This window comes from Orycteropus afer, unplaced genomic scaffold, assembly GCF_000298275.1.
Source record: "Orycteropus afer afer isolate SDZICR_OR568_19922 unplaced genomic scaffold, OryAfe1.0 scaffold00495, whole genome shotgun sequence".
Lineage (NCBI taxonomy): Eukaryota > Metazoa > Chordata > Mammalia > Tubulidentata > Orycteropodidae > Orycteropus > Orycteropus afer.
The window spans coordinates 1,664,497-1,685,342 of NW_006922082.1; the positions used below are offsets into that span (position 1 = coordinate 1,664,497).

A 20,846-nucleotide genomic window follows, 5' to 3' on the forward strand; every position below is an offset into this window, starting at 1 on the left:
CTGGGGATGCGTACCTAAAGAGGAGCATCTGGGCCCATATCTGATACTGGACACTTTCCACTTACCTCTCTGCCCATCCACTGGGGCTTCCAGAGGTCTCCGACACCCTGGCTCCACCCACGCTGCTTTGGGGTAGGAAACGGAGTCTCCCTCGGCCTCATCTTAACTAGCCCAGACCTCCCGGGAAATACCACTCAGGCCTCTAAGAGCTTGGTTTGCCCTCCTGGAAAATGGATCAGTGACTTATGGAGGTGTGGACCGGGTGGGCCCCGCAGGCCAGCTTTTAGGGGACTTGTTCTTGCTGCATCTCTCAAAAGTAGGGTTCCAGAGCTCGGAGCAGCTGGGTATGGGCACCGAGAATAAAGGCCCAAAGCCAGATTGCCAGAAGCAGTTCCAGGCCGCGGTCAGCGTCATTCAGAGCTTGCCCAAGAATGGTGAGGCAGTGGGAACACCGTTGTTGCTGTGGTTGTTGTTATGTACCATCTAGTCGGACTCGACCCATAGCGACCCCTCCTTGGGTTTTCGAGGCGGTATCACTAGGGAAGTAGATTGCCCAACCTTCCTTTCCAGTGGGTTTGAACCTCCAGCCTTCTGGTTAGCAGTCAAGAAGTGCCTTAGGCACTACGCTCATAGCTGCTTGGGAACACCAGGACCTGCATTTATTTGGGGTGTCAGGCCTGCTGGGATCTGGCCTCTGAGGAGGAAGTGGCTCTGATCCCTGAAGTTCCTACAGAAAAGACCCTGCCTGGGCTGCCCTCTGGGACCCCTCTGCCATCTGGCCCTGCCCAGCTACCCTGGATGGGATCCCTCACCGACTCTATCCGTTCCAAGGGTGGTTCTCCTCCATCTTCATCCTCCTAGAGTGGGAGATAATGCTCTGCCCTCCACTTCCCAAACCCCCTGCCCAGGCTCTTACCACCCCTCCTACGAAGAGATGCTGCGATTCTACAGCTACTACAAACAGGCTACCATGGGGCCCTGCCTGGTTCCCCGACCTGGTTTCTGGGACCCCATTGGACGCTATAAGTGGTGAGCTCCCCATGGGCGGGGCAAGCGAGTCTCAGCTGTCATCCAGCCCTCTCACAGCCCTCTGCCCCCAGGGATGCCTGGAACAGCCTGGGCAAGATGAGCAGGGAGGAGGCCATGTCTGCCTACATCGCTGAGATGAAGGTGGTGGCGCAGAAGGTACAGGGTTGGGCTGCCCGCCAAGCCCCCATCCCATTGGCCTGCCCCCTTCCCCTCTAGTGCTGACCCTGTTTATGTTTTCCTGCACACTGACTAATCCACCATGGGGATCACCACCTATATGCTTCCTCCCAACGCTCTGAAGCCCATCTCTTATCCCTGCCTGGGAAAAGGTGGAGGGCCCAGCTGGGGGGACACAGGTGGGAGCAGCACATGGTTAGCTCCCCCAACAGCCCCCCTCACCCACAGGTGATCGACACAGTGCCACTGGGTGAGGTGGCAGAGGACATGTTTGGTTACTTCGAGCCCCTGTACCAGGTGATCCCTGACATGCCAAGGCCTCCGGAAACCTTCCTGAGAAGAGTCACAGGTTAGGCCCCCAGGCTGGGAGCTCAGCCAGTGCTGAGTTGGCTGGAGGTGGAGGTGGGCATGCTGGAGGCAGAGGGCTCCAGGTGAGGACCCTGCAAGAACGCCACCAGTGGAATGGGTCTCGGGCAGTGTGTGGAGCTGCTGGGGGACAAGGCTACTAGCCTCCCTACAAAACGCACCTCTGGGTGCTGGATCTCAGCAGGTCAGAAAGAGCGAGTACTGAATGGAGATGTTGGGGCTGACCGGGAGCCTCCCTGCGCCCCCAAGGAAGCAGCCCATCCAAGTCCAGGTCAGTGCCGGGGCAGCAGGGGCAGAGAGCCAAATCCTGATGGTAGTCCTCCAGGTGGGGTGGCAGGGGGAAGGCTGGATGCCACACTTCGCCCTTCACACTTGATGCCCACTGACACTGGGATGGCCTGTGCTTCCAAAAGCCAGGGTGCAGGTTCAGGGACTCCTGTGTCTGGGCCTCATTTATGTGTGTGACCCATTTGTGTCCCTTGTGGCAATATTTCCACTGCTCCCAAACAGGTCCTATGTTCAGCTGCGTGTTCCTCCAGTCCCTCTGTAGCCTCCCTCTTGTCAATAAATCTACCTACCCCTTCCCCAGAGTCCCAGCCACCCAGGGATCTGGACTCCGAGGTTTTCTGTGATTCCCTGGAGCAGCTGGAGCCAGAGCTGGTGAGACCACCCCCATTCTTCCCCCTTCCCTGCCTCCATGGTGCCCTGGCTGCTTCCACCCACCCTCGGGCCTTGGCCTTGTGACTCCTCTCAACAGGTCTGCACAGAGCAGAGCGGAGCACCTGCAGAAGTGCCTGATGCCAGAACCAGCCCTGGCTCCCCTAGAGAAAAAGGTGAACCCCTGCCTGATCCTTCACCCTCCTCTGCCCTTCCCAGTAGTGCCCAGGCCTCCCCAGCCGCCCTCTAGGGCAGAGGGGAAAGTCCAGCACTGGGCACTGAGGGAACCACCTCTGTCACAGGCAGACAGCCATCTGGGTGGGCAAAGTCCCTGCCCTGCCTCCTGTCCATGAGAGGAGCCCGCAGCCTTTACCAGTGCTGAGAAGGGATGGGAGTCCTATCCCAATTCTGTCACTTACAGCTTCATGGTTGAGGGAAGTTGTCTCTCTCTCTGGGCCACCCTTTTGGGAATCTCCAAAGAGATTGAGTCCTGCCCTACCCTCCTTGTAGAACTTCCTGTGTGTGAAAGCCCATAGGGGCGTTTTGCCTTATTGCCTTTATTTCTCAGAGCAAGCAACTCTGTGAGGGAAAAGGCATCTTACTCTAATTTTCAAATGACAAAATGTGACTCAAAGAAGTTAATGATTTGCCCAAAGTCACACAGCTAGTAAGTGGTAGTGCCAGGATTGAAGCCTCTGGCAGCCCATTACTCAGCCACGCAAATGGCCTGTGTAAGAGCTGCCCTCAGATTGCATTTCATGACTGCACTTCCATGGCTGAGCCCCAGCCTGCTCCTAGCTAAGCTGCCTCCTGAGTGCCCCTCTGTGTCTGTGCTCTGCAGAGGGCTTGGGGGGCAGTCTGCTGGGACCCCAGGCATTGGACATGTGGCTGGTGGGGACAGTTCGGGCGCTGCAGGAGAGTATGCGAGATGTCCAGGGGAGACTGCAGAGCCTGGAAAGTATGCCCCACCTCCACAAGCAGGTGAGGCCCCCCAACCCCATTAAGACTGGGGCAGACTTCTGGGTGTCCCGGTTACAGCCTCCTTACCCAGCTGCCTTTGTCTTTGTCCCTGTGCCTCTGCCCACCCACAGCCTGCCTCTTCCAGAGAATGGTGTGGCTCACGTGGCAAGCAGGGAAGCCAGGAGGGAGTCTGAAGTGCCTCCAGCCCATAAGAGAGAGTGGGGAGGGCCTTCCCTTTCATGGTGTTCTTACCTTCTCTGCTGGAGAGAAAGGAGCAGGAGAACCAGTTCTGAGCTGGGAAGGCTGGGAGGTGTCTGCTCCTTGCACTGGGGCCCTTGTTGCTCCTCAAGTCAGGCTGCATTTGTTCCCAGACTTAGGGTTTCCCCTCAAATGGATCAGTCCTTGCATCCCTCACCCCTTCTTGGTGCCTAGATCTGCTTGCCCCTTATATCTTGTTTTCTGGGTTCCTGCAAAATAAGTCACAGCTGCTATTTCTGGAGCCTCAGCTGTGGGCCAGACTTGCTCCTTGCATTATCTCATTTAATCACATGTCAACCCTATGAAATAGGTTTTCTTTTCATCTCCTTTTTACAGATGAGTAAACTAAGGCTCTGAGAGGTTGAGTAATTTTCCTGAGGGTGCACAGCCTGGAAGATCCTCAGAGAGCTGCTGTGAGGATTAGGCTAGATAATGCATGCAGGTGCTTCCATGACTGCAGCCCGTGGCGGTTATTACTAACATTAGATAATGCAGCTGCCAGTGGCCCCAGGTCTGTCTCCCCCTAAAGCTGGCACCCATCATTAACTCTGAGTGGGTCTGTTCTTGAGAAGTTTGGGATAGTAGGGACTGGAGAGGGCTGAGTTACTGGGTGACTAATAACCCACTTGGTACAATGGTTGTTAACCAGGGTTGTAGGAATGTCCTTGGACCCACAGGAGCCCACCTTTCATCACCCCCCACACCCACACAGCCTTTTTTTTTTTTCACCTTTTACTAATATTATATGCTGAGTTTTAAGTGGATTATAGACATCATGGGGAGCTCTGGTGGTATAGTGCCTAAGGCATACTGCTAACCAGAAGGCTGGCAGTTCAAATCCACCAGCCACTCTATGGAAGGAAGACTGGGCAATCTCCTGTAGAGATAGCACCTCAGAAATCTAAGGTCGCCATGAGTCAGATTTGACTCAACGGCAGTTGAGTTTTGGTTTTATAGACATCATGGGATCCCATGGGTGGTGCAAACGGTGAACATGCTTGCATGCTAACTGAAAGATTGGCAGTTCAAGTCCACCCAGAGGTGCCTTGGAAGAAAGGCCTGGCAATCTCCTTTAGAAAAATTAACCATTGAAAACCCTCTGGGGTACAGTTCTACTCTGGCATACGTGGGGTCGCCAGGAGTCGGAATGGGTTCAACACCATCTGGTAATTGGTAGAGCCATTGTAATGTTCCCCTTTTAAATGCTTGGGCTTACTTCTCTAAAAATAGAATATTTTACAGCCTAACCAAAACAACGTTTATCATGCAACTACTTAATATCATTTAACACCTAATCCAAATCCAAATTTCCCCAGTTGTTCCAAGATTGCCCTTTCCAGCTGCTTTGCTAGTCCAGGCCCACACACCCCATTTTATGTTTCTTAATGCTTTCTCATCTAGAATAGTCCCTGTTTCTCGACTCTGATGTGCTAATGAGAATGGGCCAATGGGCCTGTAGAATGTTCCATCTGCTGGGTTTGTTTATTGAGCTGGTTCCTCTGTATATTTTATTTCCTGTGAACTACAAGTCAGTTAGATCTAAGGGCTAGATTAAAGTCAAGTTAAGAGAGTTTTAACCAGATTACATTAGAGGTGATGTCCTTCACATCAGGGGACACATGATACCCAGATGTCTCACCAGTGGTGTTTCAAGCATGGGCAACTTTCATGGAATAAGAGGGTAATGGACTGATCCCACCATTATAAAGTCACTTTTCCTTCTTGCAGCCAAGGAATAGTCTCTGTTGTATTATCTTGGCCCTTCACAAATGCCCAGTTCCCTGCTAACCCCATTTGCCAAATGGTTTTTAACAGCAAATGGTAAGCCTTGCATGAATCAATAATTTACTTAGTGGTTTCAAAGAATGTTGATTTTTATTATTCCTTTAACATTTATTAGCTGTCATTTTTCTATAAAGCAGAACTTTCTCTGTTCATCTAGAGTTTCCTTATGGAAAAACAGGATAAATGCTTAATTTTTTCTATTTTAAAGTAAATAATTGAGTTAACAGTTGGAGCTAAAGCATTCGGCTGCTAACCAAAAGGTCAGTGGTTTGAACCCACCAGCCGCTCGCAGGAGAAAGATGAGGCAGTCTATTTCCATAAAGATTCACAGCCTTGGAAATCCTATCAGGCAGTTCTACTCTGTCTTGAAGGGTTGATCAATGGCAGTAAGTTTGGGTGTTTTTTTTTTTTTTTTCAGTGGTGACAAATTTACACCAGTTTTCTCTTCTTTGAGTATCATTATGGACTCATGGATTTTTAACACTGTTTCAATCAATAAAAAACTCACTGCTGTTGAGTTGGATCCAACTCATAGCAACCCCTCCTTGGGTTTCCAAGACGGTATCACTATGGAAGTAGATTGCCCAATCTTCCTTCTGAGGAGTGGCTGGTGGGTTTGAACCACCAGCCTTCTGGTTAGCAATCAAACGCCTTAGGCACTGTGCCACCAGAGCTCCCATTTCATTTGATGGCAATCATCACTCTTTTTGATGGTCAGACTGTCACAGCTTTGTCCAGTAGAGATCTTTCAAGCTGGGTCCTATGTACTTATAACCAAACCCACTGCTATGGAGTCAACTGCAACTCATAGTGACCCTTTAGGGCAGAACTGCCCCCTAGGGTTTCTAAGGCTATAAATCTTTACAGAAGCAGACTGCTTCATCTTTCTCCCACAGAGGTTGATAGGTTGAAACCACCAACCTTTTGGTTAGCAGCTGAATGCTTTAACTACTGCACCACCAGAGCTCCTTACCCCATTAGCCTTTAAAAACTTCCTTACTTTCTGGTATACAAGCTGTCCCACATTCACCTCTACCTTCCCTGCCCCAAACCTGGAATTAGCCACTTCTCCAAGAAGCCTTGGATGCTTTTAGTGGGAAATGGTACTGAGAAACAGAAACTGAGTGTCCAGGTCCTCCTTTGAAGTATGTTGCAATATGGGGTCTTCAGATCCTATCAACAAGGTCATTGCTTTGTGGCCCAGAGGAGACAGACTGGAGGCCATCCTTCCATATGCAGCCCCTCCCCAACCTTGGGTTGTCCTGGGCAGATGTGGGAGTTAGAGCTCAATATGTCAGGGACACACTGTGGGCCCCTTCCTTGCCAGACTCCTGGGGGAGGAGCTCCTCTGCCCCAGTCCTCACAGCTTTGGGGAGGCAGAGCTCTCACTAAGTCAGGAAACTTTGAGGCCTGGGCTGCTCCCTGACTCCCTCCTCTTGGCAGCAGAGGCCCCCACGCAGTGCACGGCCTTGGCCCCTCAGGCTCTCAGGTCCCACGCTGCTCTTCTTCCTCCTGTGGCCGTTCTTTGTCCAGTGGCTCTTCAGACAGTTTCGGACCCAGAAGAGGTGACTTTCCATGGAGGGGTCTCTGCAGCCAACTGCAGAGGCGAGCTACCAGATCCCTGCTTTGCTGTGCCTTCAGCTTTCTTAGAGTTGTGAGAAGGCAGCATTCAAAAATCACTCCCCATCAATGTTTGCCTTGACACCCTCTCCCTTAATGCCCTTAATGGGGTCTGGGTACGACCCTACCCTTCCCTGCATCATCCCAGGAACGCTTCCCCCACCACTGCCCATCCTCCAGTAGGAGGCTGCATTGTGGTGCACGTTCCCGCTTCGGAGTCAGCTGGTGACATTGGGCGGGGCTGCCAGGTCTCAACCCCTGCCCTCCCCACTCTAGGTCACCTGACTCTTTCCGCCCCAGCCTCTCCCCTGGAGGCTGGGCTCTTGGGCAAGTTGGGACTAGGGCCCAGGTCTGGGCAAGTGATTGGCTGGAAGGCTGGGACAAGTTGGGGAAAGGGAGGTGCAGGCCTCGGGGGAGGGGAGTAAGCACCGATTTTGCTTGACCCTTCCCCCACACACACTCAGTACCTCTTCGCTGAAGATTCACTTTACAAATGAATGTTTCACTAAATAAAATCTTAATCTTCTGCCGTCTGTGCTCCCACAGTGAGGCGAGAAGCTCGGGCCAGGGCGCGCGAGGCACCCCTTCCCTGCACCCACACTCCTACCCCAAACCCTTCGTTGAAGGCCCGAAGGAAGCTGGGGTTGATGTTTTTCAATCAGGAATATTTTCCCTGAGAGACAGAGAGAGAGAGAGAGAGAGAGAGAGAGAGAGAGAGAGAGAGAGAGAGAGAGAGAGAGCAAGAGTCTCTAGTCTGGAAGGGAGGCGGGGCGGGAGCCAGGCCCCCTGGCGCCCGGGGCGGGGCGAGGCGGGGTGGGGGGAACGCCAGGGGTGAGGAAGGAGCTGGGGGCCAACACAGCATCTAGGGTGGGTGGGGCTGAGGGCGCAGCCGCGGCTCCGCCCCCCTGCCCGTCGGGGGCTTGGTCCGGGGGAGCCCGGGGGTAACGGGGGAAAAGAAACACGGGCAGGGGCGGGGCGTTGGGTTGGCCTTGGCCAGAGTGAGGGATGGCTGCACCCAGCTCTGCGGCCTGGACGTGGGGCGGAGGCTCCGAGACCCCGGTCCCGGAAGCTGCCGCCTCCCGTTGCCTAGCCGTCCATTCCCGCTGCCGTATCCCCTTGACCTCCGTACTCGTGCTTTCCCAGGGAACTTTCTGGAAGAGCACCACCCGGCGGGAACCATGTCCCCGCCCTTCCGTGAGGAGTGGGAAGAGGCGCCCTGCGCGGCCCGGAGCCCCCGCACGGACCTCTGAGTGCTTAATTAATTTTTCTCACCGGCCTAGTGGCCTTGGCTTCCCTCTGATCATTGCTAACCTTGTCGTTCCCTCTGGGCAGCCCTGGCTCCAGCCACGGGCCTGCATTCGGTGGCAGAACTCGCCACTCTGAGCGCCTCCTGGTGTCCGGCCACTGGCCAGCATTCCATCTTGCAGGAGACCAAAGCAACTCTCACATCCGCGTGACCCCAGAAGAGAGAGTTACCCCTGGGTGAGGAAGAGGCAGTTTTGAAGACTCCTCCTTGGAGACACTTAAGCTCTTGAGTTCCCTGTCAACCCCTGGCCTTGACTGTGACTTGGGGCTTGACCATGATTTGCACCACCAGAAGCTATGGTCACTCTGTGCATCAGCCCTCCCAAGGTGAAGAGGGTCTGCCTCAAGTCACACACACTCCCTGCTGCTCCAAAGGACTCAGCCAGGGTAACAGAGAGGCTGCAGAAAAGTCCTTGTGATAAGCAGGGAACTAGAGACAAAATCCTTGCCAGGGATGTAGGAATGGGCCCAAAGCAAGCTCCACTTGCAGACAATAGCTCTGTGGCCTTGGGCAAGATTCTTAACTTCTTTGAGATTGGGTGGTTTTGTATTTAAAGTAAGAGATGCTGCTCTCTTCACCACAAGGCAGTCCTGCTGTTTAACTGATCAGGGCATGTAAAATGCCCTGCCAAGAGTTAGAACTCAGCAAATACAAGGGATTGGCCCCCTTCTTTGATACAATTCTACAAAGCTCCACAAAACCTATCAGTCTGAACACATTCCCCATCACCACCACCTCCATCTTGATTTGACAAATGAGTACATACACTTGAGCCCTGCCAGTGAGCTGAGGCTTCACTCAGCTTTATCTGGGGGTACCCAGAAGTCCTCTGGAGTCTGAAAATGTGGTAACAATTTGGAGGTCCCCTACTCCCTGCTGATCTACAAAAACCCTTTATCTCAGGCTGTTCCTAGGCTAAGGAGCTCTGATGGCATAGTGCCTAAGGCATTTTGACTGCTAACCAGAAGGCTGGTGGTTCAAACCCACCAGCCACTCCTTGGAAGGAAGACTGGGCAACTTCTGTAGATACACCACCTCGGAAACCCAAGGAAGGGTTGCTACAGCAGTGAGTTTGGATTTTTTTTTTTGGTTCCTTGTATAAGGGGTCAATTCTTGCCCTCAGGGAGTCACCTGCTTGATGGGTGGAAAGGCACTTTGGCAGGCTTTTCAGAAAGACCTGAGTTCTTGGAAGTCCAGGGAAAATGTGGATGAATCAGGGATGGTCAATCCGAGAACATTTGTTTTGCCCCAGAGGCACTCTGCTTGCCTCTCACTTTGGAGACACAGGGCATGTCCATCACTCCTGCCCCACCATACACCTTACATTGCCCCATAGACCCACTCCTGAGTTCCCAGACAAGGCCTTTCTTTGGACATGACGCTTGATCTTCATAGAATGCCCTCTTCATGACACTCTGCCTGGAAAAACTCTTCATCCTTTGAAACCTAGCCAAGAGCCATCTTCTCTAGGAAAACTGTCCACAACTCCCAGCTCCCATCCATCTTGGCTCAAAGTCCTACCATGATTTTCTTCACTTGCCATGGTGGCTCTTTTCTTACTGCATTGTGATTTGGTGGCCACTGTACACCGTCCATGAACAACCTGAGGGGGCAGGGATGATATCTCATCTCTCTGCCCTCCTAACAAATGTTTGCCAAGTGAAGAAGGAATACAAACAAACAAACAAACAACAACAACCAAAAAAACCTCACTGCTGTGGAGTTGGATCCGACTCATAGCGACCCCTCCTTGGGTTTCTGAGGCAGTATCACTACTGAAGCAGACTGCCCAACCTTCCTTTCAAGGAGTGGCTAGTGGATTTGAACCACCAGCCTTCTGTTTTAGCAGTCAGATACCTTAGGCACTACACCACAAGAGCTCCTGAAGAAAGAATAAGGGCCTGAATTATGTTGAAGCTGGTGAGAGTTGAAAAGGAGCTAAATCCAGAGTTCTTGAGAAAGGAGACTTTAAGAGACCGTGTGTTTGTGACAGAAAGCAAAATAGCACAGTGACCATAAGGACCCGTGCACTAGCTGGAGTTGCCACTTATTCCTCATGTAACCTTGGACAATCACTTAATTTCTGAGTCTCAGACATTTCTTATCTCTAAAGTAGAGACAATAATTCTTACCCTAACTCCCTGCCTGTGGTGAGCTGAGGTCAAATGGTTCCATGTGTAAAAAGAATGTTATATGGTGCAAAGTGTTCAGAATATAAAAGGGATTACTATTAATAAAGAATGAGAATTAGTTACTGACTGGGCATAGGGTGAGGGAGAAACTGAGATTAAGAAACATTTTAGGCCTAAATGATTACTGAGGGTTTGGGTCTTCTCGGACCCTGCCCTTTGGGCAAAAGCTTGGAGTCTGGAGAATTTCTTTCAAGGGTAAATAATGCTCCCTATGACTCCTGGGCTAGAATTCCCTCTGCCAGGCCCATCTGGGGCAAGGCCACCTCTTCCTCAGAGAAGCCTCTGCCTCCGGTTCCCACCAGGTCTTGCCCACTGATAAGGAAGGGCCTGTGCAGATGCTACCCCCCCCTTTCACTAGCTGGGACTGATGATTTAAACTCATTATTGTAGAACGCCACCCCAACAAAGAGGTCCTGTAGCTGGCCTGGAATCCCCGATTCGGGCTCAGGAAATGCTCCCAGTCGGAAGTGAAAAGACCAAGGCGGCCCCAGGAGGCCATTTTCTTCAACAGAAGCAGAGGCCTGGGGGCGAGGCCCTTTAGCTCCGGCTCTCCCGGCTCTCCCGGCGCACGCCCCGCGCTTTCCGATTCCAACCCTAAGAGAGGCGCGGCCGCGAATCACCATTTTGCATTAGCCTCTGGGACGGAGGCGGTCCCAAAAGACCAGGCTAGTGGCGAGCTGGGACTGGACTTCCTCGGTTCAAGGGGCAAGGCCGGACGGAGGGTCATCGTCAGCCGGGACTCGAACCCGCCCTCTCATTTTCCGCGGCCTAGTCCCAGGTTGCTATGCTAAACGCAGTCACGCTGCCCCTTTAAGGCGGACTTTTTATTCATTTGTTTACTTCTTGATGCGCTTTTCGTTTTATTACAAAATATGTTCACAATATCCTTCCGCAAATGCGAACTCCAGGCGCTAACCACACACCTTGAAGTCATTACTATAATCTTAAGATTTGAGAGTTAATAGCCGTGGGCCAACTTCTCTCTTTATAGAATTTAATCCTCTTTTACACTTTGGGGACTATTTTTTAGGAATAAACCATTTTTGCTTTAATTAACAAATGCTTATGAGTTTCACAACCCTTACACTGAGGACAAGATACGATAATATTTTTTGAAACGAACCTTTCAGTAAAAATATTCTGTGTGGGCCCTCATAGGTCACCGAATCTTCTCGTATTCCTGAAGCATAATGGTATGGTCCAGAACCCGCCCCATCTTCTCTGCGATTGGCCCTCCTTCCAAAGCGAGACGTGTGTCTCTTGACCAATGGTTTCTCACGTTTCCCCAGCGAAGGATAAGCGATGGAAGGAGTCAGCCTGGTAGACGCCCCCTACGCGTCCTGGGATTGGCTACGTCGCACGGCGCGCGAGGACGGCGGGCATAAAAGATAGGAACTACGACTCCCGACTTCCCTCTATGGGGACTCCATTACGCATGCGAATGGGCGGAGCGGATCGGCTTCTATATAAAAGAGGCGCAGAGGGCTGGGAGACGGCAGTTGGAAGTTGGCAGGTGGAGAGGCAGGTTGGGAGGGGAAGTAGGAGGAGGAGGAGGCGGAAGAAAAGCTGTCGAAAGGGGGAGGAGGGAGGGAGGAAAAGAGGAGGCGGAGGAGAACTGAGCTGAGCAGAGCATCGAGCCAAAGGGGAGATGAGTTTGTCTGTCCTCGGCTGAGGCTCCGGCCGGGCCTAGAGAACTGGTAGCTCGGGTTGGAGCGACACCCGTGGAAGTGGGAGGAGGTGGCTCAGAGACTTTAACCCCTTGTGGGCTCTGCGGCAAGGGATTTAACCCTTTGTGGATCCGGCCCCTCCGAGGCAGCGTCATCGGCTAGTTTTAACCCTTTCGGGGTTAGGTTTAACCCTTTGGACTTAACTTCATCTCTTTGCCCACGAACTCTTCGATCGTTTGGGTGCTCTGCGGGGAGGCTTGAGGCCCACCCCCTCCGTACAATAGTTCTGTTCCTGCCGCTGCACCCCTTTGGACCCACTAACTGGCTGCGCTGAGGGCGCTTAACCCTTTACTGATTTGAGCTCCCCCAAGTTGCAATTGGAGTTTGCTGGCAGAAGGACTGGTTCACGGCGTCACTGCAGGAATTACTAGCCGAAGAGGACTCGGTGGACATTTTCCAAAAGAAAAGAAAAACCTTTTTACCTTAAGGACTTCTAGCCAAAATTTTTCAAACTTCGAGAAGAGGACTCTATTAGCCATGGCCGAGCCATTCATGTCAGACTGTCAGCACCGGCCGCAAACTAGCAACTGTACAGGTGCTGCTGCTGCTGTCCATGAAGAACAGAACCCCGAGCGCCCCCCGGGCGCGGAGGAGCGGGTGCCCGAGGAGGACAGTAGGTGGCAATCGAGAGCGTCCCCCCAGTCGGGCTGCCGTCCGGGGCAGGAGGGGGAAGGGAGCCTGGAGCCCCAGCCACCTCCCCTGCTGACCCAGGCCTGCCCAGACCCTAGCTGCTACGAAGCGGGAGAGAAGGGCCAGAACGGGGACGACCTGTCCGCTGGCGGACCCTCCCCGCCAGCAGGGGGAGAGGACCTGAGGCCCGAGGTCGGGCCTCCAGCCCACCCATGCCATGACTCCGAGGCCAACAAGTTGGGGGCACCTGCCTCAGGGGGCGATGAGGCGTGGGGACAGCAGCAGAGACAGCTGGGCAAGAAAAAACATAGGAGACGCCCCTCTAAGAAGAAGCGGCATTGGAAACCGTACTATAAGCTGACCTGGGAGGAGAAGAAAAAGTTCGACGAGAAACAGAGCCAGCGAGCTTCGAGGATGCGAGCCGAGATGTTCGCCAAGGGCCAGCCCGTCGCACCCTACAACACCACGCAGTTCCTCATGGATGACCACGACCAGGAGGAGCCGGATCTCAAAACCGGCCTCTACCCTAAGCGGGCTGCCGCAAAATCCGACGACACCAGCGATGAGGACTTTATGGAAGAAGCGGGTGAGGAGGATGGGGGCAGCGACGGGATGGGAGGTGATGGGAGTGAGTTTCTGCAGCGGGACTTTTCGGAGACTTACGAGCGGTACCACGCGGAGAGCCTGCAGAACATGAGCAAGCAGGAGCTCATCAAGGAATACCTTGAGCTAGAGAAGTGCCTCTCGCGCATGGAGGACGAGAACAACCGATTGCGGTTGGAAAGCAAGCGGCTGGGCAGCGACGACGCGCGGGTGCGAGAGCTGGAGCTAGAGCTGGACCGGCTGCGCGCCGAGAACCTGCAGCTGCTGACCGAGAACGAACTGCATCGGCAGCAGGAGCGAGCGCCGCTTTCCAAGTTTGGAGACTAGACTGAAACTTTTGGGGGGAGGGAGGAAAGGGGGCTTTTTACAGTGATGGAATGTAACATTATATACATGTGTATATAAGACAGTGAACCTTTTTATGACAAATAATCAGAAGAGAAAATCCCCCCCCAGCTTTGGTTGGTTTGGTAAATTTAGCTATGAGGTAGCTTGCGTGCTTTCTCCTGTTCTTTAATTATGTGAATCTAAAGGGTTGCTTTTTTTGTTTTCCTTTTTAGAAGTTTTTTTTTTAATGTGTAAGTAATTTGACCGAGTTATTATAATGCATTTTTCTGTTAAAAAGAAAAAATCCCCTCCTCCTTAAACGGAGTTATAAGGTGGCCAAATCTGAGAACCATTAAATTCATTCTAGTTATAATAAATTTAATATTTGTAAATGTAATATAGTTTCAGTGTGATGTCTAGTTAATTTAAAATAGTACTGAATTGTGTGGTTGCATTTTGGGGGTGAAAAAGTCATTAAATCTGTCAGTTTCCAAAAAAAAATTTTAATGGGAGAATTTTCAGTTAGCCAAATTCTCTTGGGTGGGTTTTAGCATGCTACAATATACAGTTCAGGCAAAATATAAAACTGTAATTATCTTCCATACATAAGTGTGCCTGCTTCCTAGTACCTTGCTTTCTTTCCTGATGCTGGAGAAATAAACCAGTGTTGGGGGTGTTTTGGAGAGTGGAAAGTAGACAATCAAAAGCTTAAAATTTAATTCTGCTTACCAATAGCCATTCAGAAAATCTGTTTAAAAAAAATGTAAACTTAACTTGGCAGTTTGTTAGGTTAGACAACTGGCAGCCTGGCATTTTCATTCCTATGAGTTGGTTTTCAGTAATGACACTCCCCTGCCCCCCCGGGGTGAATGAGCCTGGAAGGAGTTCCTGGATGCCTGGAAGAGGTTCTTGGTCAACTTTTTGCAAGCAGGTGTTAGATCAGATAAACAACTTGTGTGGAAATTTTTTTGTGTTATCATATTTAGGGGTAGGGAATACTGGATTTATAGAGTAAATAGCTGTTTGAGGGATCCCAAGGATTTATCCTAATTGTCTTAATACCCACCCCTCTCCACCCCCTACAAAAAGGAATTGGAGCTGTCTCTCCCTTTCCATGAGAGTCAAATTAGAAAATGACCCTACTCCAAATCAAATGTAAAGCTTCTGGTTAAGCAGCTAAACTAGGTCCTTAAGGACCGAGGGGGGAAGCCTGCATCTTTCTGTACAGCCGCTACGCTCAAACTACTGAATTGCCCTGGTGGCTGCTTAAAGTTCTTGAGGAGTTCAGCTCTTGAAAGGGCTGGGAGGCTCTGGGAATTAATTTCTCCCCCAAAATCAATATAGTAAGAAATTATAGGACTGTTCCCTCCTGTCACCATAGTTGACATCACCCGGCCCATCATCACCTGCCCTGTGTCATTGTTTCCCCAGAGCAACGGCTTTGCTTCTATCACTAGCACAGAGGTTCCTGACTTGGAGCCTAGGAGGGCATGAACTCCGTGACATGTAAACTCATATATTTTTTCTGGAAAGAGAGTTCAAAGGAATCATGAGATTGTCAAACTCCCTGAAGGTTAAGAATCCCTGCAGTGAAAGGAAGCAAGCTTCCCATTGGGAAGCCTGGTTTTGCATCTAAACGGAAATAGTGGGGGTGGGTATTTGAAATGCACCTTAGGCTGTATAATAAGCCTACACAAATCAACGCATCAAGGGAAATTATGCTGTTTGGGACTGACTCTAGGCCTTCAAAGCCGAACACAGCTGGCCCTACTCTGGCAGATGCTCCACTGGACAGCGTATGATTGGTTCTTATTTTGGCCTAAAGACTGCATTAAAGGTCTATCTTGAAATAGTTTTCAATTTCCCTTCTGCTATGACCTCATAACAGCAGCCCCCAAAAAAACGACTGCTTGGTGGAAAGGCCGCAATACTGCCCTCTAGCTTTGCACTGCAGAGTGGAAGCCTCACTGTGGCTGCACTACACCATGCAGCAGTGAGAACCTCTGATTTTTAGATTCTTTTCTTAGTAAAGTAGATCAACTATCAGTGTAAAAATGAAAATTCCAAAAAGAATCTTGGAAATAATCTTTAAATGCATCTGCCAGGGGGAAGCTTTTACTTCTAGGAGACAAATTCAGCCTACTTTTTAAATATAATTATTTAGAGCTTCAAAGAACTGTCATAAATACTTTGATTTACCATGGGTTATGCAACTTTCTGGTGTAAATTCTGCTCAGAGGCACTGGGCATTTTCCTGTATTTACGACATTATGTTTTCAGAACATGAGCTGTGTGTGAAATTTCAGCTTTCTATGAACACTTTTTACATTCAAATACTTGACCAGGATACTGTTCTTCAGACATTTAACTGTATTAACACGGTTTTGATGACAAATGATCCATTTGTCATTCCACCCATTCCAACCTTTCACCTAAGTTCCCTCTGCCAAAGATTTTACCTAAGCTGTTCAATAAACCTGGCTTACGAATTTAGAATTTCGGGTTTTTCCCCTGCTCATGTTGGGGCACTTGACTGCTAACCAGAAGGCTGGCGGTTCAAACCCACCAGCCACTCCTTGGAAGGAAGATGGGGCAATCTACTTCCGTAGTGATACTGCCTCGGAAACCCAAGGAGGGGTCGCTATGAGTCGGGTCTGACTCGACGGCACATAACAACAACAACAACATGTTGGGGTCTGGGTATACAGCCAGGGCATACTGGTTCCCAAACTTTCAAGACAATTAGTTGAACACCTTAAACCTCCTCTGAGTGAGGATAGCTTTTCTTGGGCTAATCTATAACACAAAGGCTTTAGGAGACAAGGCCCTGAGTTTTTTGGTTTTTTTTAAGCATTTCTTGTGAAGAGAAAGCCAGTGGGTTCCAGATTGTTTTAATTCTGAAAAACAGGTATCTCTGAAGAGAGGAAACAATACAATAAAAAGTAGACCAGAATTGGAGTTCCTTGCCATATTTTCGACATGGACTACCGGTGCAACACTGGATACATCTCTACACCTCTCAGAGCCTCCATCTGTTTCATCATCAGCAAAATGGGGCCGATACCTGCTGTGTTCCTTCACAAAACTGCTGTTGAGAATGAAATGTGATAGCCTGAAATAATATGAAAAATGAAAATGTACTTTGCAAAAGTAAGGTCACTATTGCTATAGTCATTGTTACTGGTTCTGACGACCAGAGCAGCTGATCTGTATTTTAATTTTCACTTTATCCAGAGTAAAATAAAATCCTCTGTTGTTGGGGGCAATGAAAATAAATTTACCTTCATGATTCCAAAAGTTAGAGAGCCCACAAAAGGAATCCACAGAGTTAAAAAAGCAAAATTCACAATCCAATAGTCTACCTTCCGAAATCAAGGGCTGGCTATATTTAGTCAAACATTAGGGAATGTGCCACAGGTGTTCTCTGGAGGGCAGGCCCACTGGCCACTTACACCCTTACCATCCTGCCACAGATACAACAGTGTGCTGGAGAAGTTGGCTCTAGGCAAGGAAGTCCTTTTACCTCAGTGCATCTGAGCTTGTTTTATTTGGAAAGAAGCTATTTTTCACGATTTACATGTAAGATCACTGTAATAAGAATTCCATTTACTGTCTTTCCTTATTTACAGTGTAAATTATTAATGCTAAAAATGAGTACTTTTAAAAGAAAAGAAACTGTCAAACTGATGACCAAAGGGTAGTAGTCATACTATTCAACTGGACAGAATTCCAGTAGGCAAAGATTCACTCTCTGGTTGATTTTTCCCACCTACTTTAACTACTGGAAAGCGTACAACCTCACTATTTCTTGTTGAAAAACAAAATCCTGACGGGATTTTAGACAGATCAATAATGTAGCTCTCACAAATCCTCCTGATTAAACTTTTTCTTGGGCTTTACTCAGAAAGAGAAGGTTCAATTGTGACAAATGACATAAAATCAATGGGCAACAGTAGGAATAATCCTAATAATTTACTAATAATCTTTGCACACCAATGAAATTCAAATGGTTGAGCTACTACAGGAAATGGTCGATAAGTCTTTTCAAATAGCTAGCTAGTATGGTCTTCCCCTCAATGTAACACCAAAAGCAGTTAAATTTGACTTAAAAGTTTTTTTGTCTTCCTCAAGAACAGAAATTCAGAAGTGAATCGTAAACTCTCATCCAAAGCTGCAGTCTGACAAAGCCACTGACTTTCTGTGGAATTTTAAAAGCCCTGGGTCTACGGTGACCTACAAGGATCTTCCTGAAGGAAAATGTACGAGCTTTAGAGGGCTCACACACACAAATTTGAGATGATAGCAACGTCTTTCTTGTAAGCTACTCAATGGAGCTTGTCCCAGCTGTTAGAGGGTCAGGGGAGCAAATTAACTTGGAGTTTTGAAGTCTGCTTTACACATACAACTGTCCATGTCTGGACAACCCCAGTACAATTTTCAGAAGACCAAACTGAGGAACTGAAGACCAAATTGGGGGATAGAAAGGAGTACCTAAGAAGTCATCTTACCTTCCTCTCAGTGTATTTATTTGAACAATTTAAAAAGAGAAAAAGTAGAGGATGGTGGGAGCTAAAGAAGGGAAAATAAAACTCTGGAAACGAAACTGTTCAGAAACAAGTATCTTTGTCATGAAGGGGAGGACAGCGGGAGGCATTCCTGCCTTGTCAATGAATTCTGCTCATGCATAGCCATGGGCCCCCAGGAGCTGGTCATCAGGCCAATGCACACCGTCCAAGACTTCATGCTAATGACTGCTTGGCATCCTGAGAGTCTGCCCCTTGTTCAACCTACTTGGATGGTCACTCTTTTGTGCTACTGTGGGCAATTCAGTACAACAGGCCTTCCAACTGTCCCAGATGACCTTCGAAGCAGAATTTCCAAAGTTCCCAAATAATGAAGTTATAGCAAGTAGATGTTTACATAGTTATTAGAGGAGCTACTCCTCAAGGTATTTATGAGGGAGGCAGCACTGATACCATTTTCAAAATAGGAAACAGGTTCATAGCGTTTGGAGAATTTGTCATAAACCACAAAGCAACTCAGCTGAAAGGGGAGAGCTGAGAAGGAAGCCGAAGGTCTGGTTGAACATTAGATGAACAATAGACTCAGCAACAAAATGACCAGTTTGGCCTCATCCTCAGGATCTGGACTGTAGCCAAGCCAACCAAGTCAGTAGTAGCACAAACAGAAATAGAACTTGGAGTTCCTAATTCCTTGGCATGTTTTGCTCAGTTGATAACCAGGGGACCATTAATGAACTGGTTTTATTCCCAACTTTTCTTATCAAGGAACAGAAAAGCTTACAGGTCAACCTTAAAGACAGTAAGCTTTCATCTTTGTAAATGAGTAACAAATTTCCGCACCTGGTAGTGTTCTAAACTTGGTAGCATGCAAAGGTTTAACTAGATTACTTCACAACAGAGGATGAACCACAAGAGTCTGGGATTCTCCTTCACTACATTCTTGGCAGAAGAACCAGATAATTTCTAATGCCCCTTCCAGATCCTGTGACTACTTAATTGAACTCTCACCAAGTTAAGTGTCAGCTTTTTCTTACATCTTCTCTTTAAGAATAGTATAAAATGAACATGACATAAGCCAAGAGTCAACCCACAGTATAAATCAACTGTACTAAAGGTTCACTCGGGAGCTCTGGTAGCATAGTGCCTAAGGCACTTGACTGCTAACCAGAAGGCTGGAGGTTCACACCCACCAGCCACTCCTCGGAAGGAAGGTTGGGCAATCCTACTTCCATAGTGATACTAACTCGGAAACCCAAGGAGGGGTCACTATGAGTCGGGGCCCACTCGACGGCAAACAACAACAAAGGTTCACTCAGTTAGGACTATGTGGTTCAAGCCTGAGATTAAGAACCTGAGTCAATGGTGGTAGTTTTGCAGAACATCCTGAAGGGCAGGGGGAATAGTTAAGGCTATGGAGTTGTCACTTTACAACTTAGACAAAATCACTTAATTAATAATAGAAGCAAAGACCCCTGGTGGTGCCATGGTTAAGTGCTTGGCTGCTAACCAAAAGGTTGGTGGTGCAGATCTACCAGCTACTCTGCAGGAGAAAGATGTGGCAGTCTGCTTCCTCCAAGGTTTGTTGTTGTTGTTGTTATGTGCCATCAAGTCAGCCCTGAGTCATAGCGACCCCTGGGTTTCCAAGGCAGTATCACTACGGAAGTAGGATTGCCCAACCTTCCTTCCGAGGAGTGGCTGGTGGGTTTGAACCGCCAGCCATCTGGTTAGCAGGCAAGTGTCTTAGCCACTATGCTACCAGAGCTCCCTCCTCCAAGGTTACAGCCCTGGAAACCTTACTGGGCAGTTCTACTCTGTCCTAGAGTCACTGAGTCACAATCGATTCAATGGCAACAGATTTTTTTTTTTAATAATAGAAGCAAAAATTCAGTTCTGAAGAAACTTCTTAAGATTCTTACGCAGGTCAAATAATTTCAAATGAGATTCATCTCAAGACCTTACAAATATGAAGTTCACTACTCAGCCACCCAGAAAACTCTCTCCTACTTCAGAACCTACCTAGGCATCATTTAAACTGAATTTTGATTTTTAGAACCAAAATTATTATGTGAAGATGTAATAAATCTCTCTGAATTAGGTTTCAAGCAATAGTTAACGAGCTGGTTTATTCTGCTATTCAAGAACAGGGAACTTCATCTCATACCTGTCTTTAAGAAGCTGCTACAGTTTTAAGTTTTATTTTTTCAACATAGGTCCCCCTCCAAAACTCACATATATGAAACAGCTAAAGTTGTTATTTCTATTTTGGTAGCCTCTCAGATCTACAGAAGTGATTTCAATTTCTTGGAATTCCAAAATAAAAGCTCCTTACTAACAATGCACCAATGGCTGCAAAAAATTCCCCCACTTTTAGTTTAGGGGAGAAAATTCTTTAAATCGCAAAGAATTTGTAGTCTTGCAAAGACTACATTGGAAGTAATTCGTTTTTTCCTCTAGAAGGGCAGCCATTTCCCCAAAAGCTTTGGTAAAAGTTATGGCTCAGATTTCAAAATGCAAACAGATATCCCTGATGCATCCGAAATGGGCCATTCCATTTCTATTCCCGGGATGTGGTGACTATGAGTTATTTTCTGTCTCAACTCTGCAAAGGGCAAAGACCCATCCCTTTGGTGTGAACTTTCAAGAGAAGTGGAACAGCACACTTAGGAGTCTTCCCCAAGTGATTGGA

General features: G+C 48.8%; 2 protein-coding genes across 2 annotated transcripts; both read left to right on the forward strand.

Annotated features, from left to right (window-relative positions):
* Nucleotides 1–346: 346 nt before the first annotated feature.
* Nucleotides 347–6,801, forward strand: ACBD4 (acyl-CoA binding domain containing 4). Its single transcript, XM_042782875.1, has 9 exons — nucleotides 347–434; nucleotides 909–1,029; nucleotides 1,101–1,185; nucleotides 1,435–1,555; nucleotides 1,757–1,843; nucleotides 2,162–2,232; nucleotides 2,330–2,405; nucleotides 3,071–3,210; nucleotides 6,676–6,801. Exons 1-9 carry the CDS (start codon nucleotides 347–349, stop codon nucleotides 6,799–6,801), a joined length of 915 nt encoding a protein of 304 aa, XP_042638809.1.
* A 5,753-nt stretch (nucleotides 6,802–12,554) lies between these two features.
* On the forward strand, nucleotides 12,555–13,637 carry HEXIM1 (HEXIM P-TEFb complex subunit 1). The gene has a single exon (XM_007955256.2). It carries the CDS (start codon nucleotides 12,555–12,557, stop codon nucleotides 13,635–13,637), a length of 1,083 nt encoding a protein of 360 aa, XP_007953447.1.
* The last annotated feature ends 7,209 nt before the right edge of the window (nucleotides 13,638–20,846 follow it).

Coding starts and splice junctions, on each gene's coding strand:
- ACBD4 (XM_042782875.1), top strand. CDS start 347: ATGGGCACCGAGAATAAAGGCCCAAAGCCAGATTGCCAGAAGCAGTTC. Junction 1,186..1,434: donor TGAAGGTGGTGGCGCAGAAG/GTACAGGGTTGG, acceptor CCTCACCCACAG/GTGATCGACACAGTGCCACT. Junction 1,844..2,161: donor AGCAGCCCATCCAAGTCCAG/GTCAGTGCCGGG, acceptor CCCCTTCCCCAG/AGTCCCAGCCACCCAGGGAT.
- HEXIM1 (XM_007955256.2), top strand. CDS start 12,555: ATGGCCGAGCCATTCATGTCAGACTGTCAGCACCGGCCGCAAACTAGC.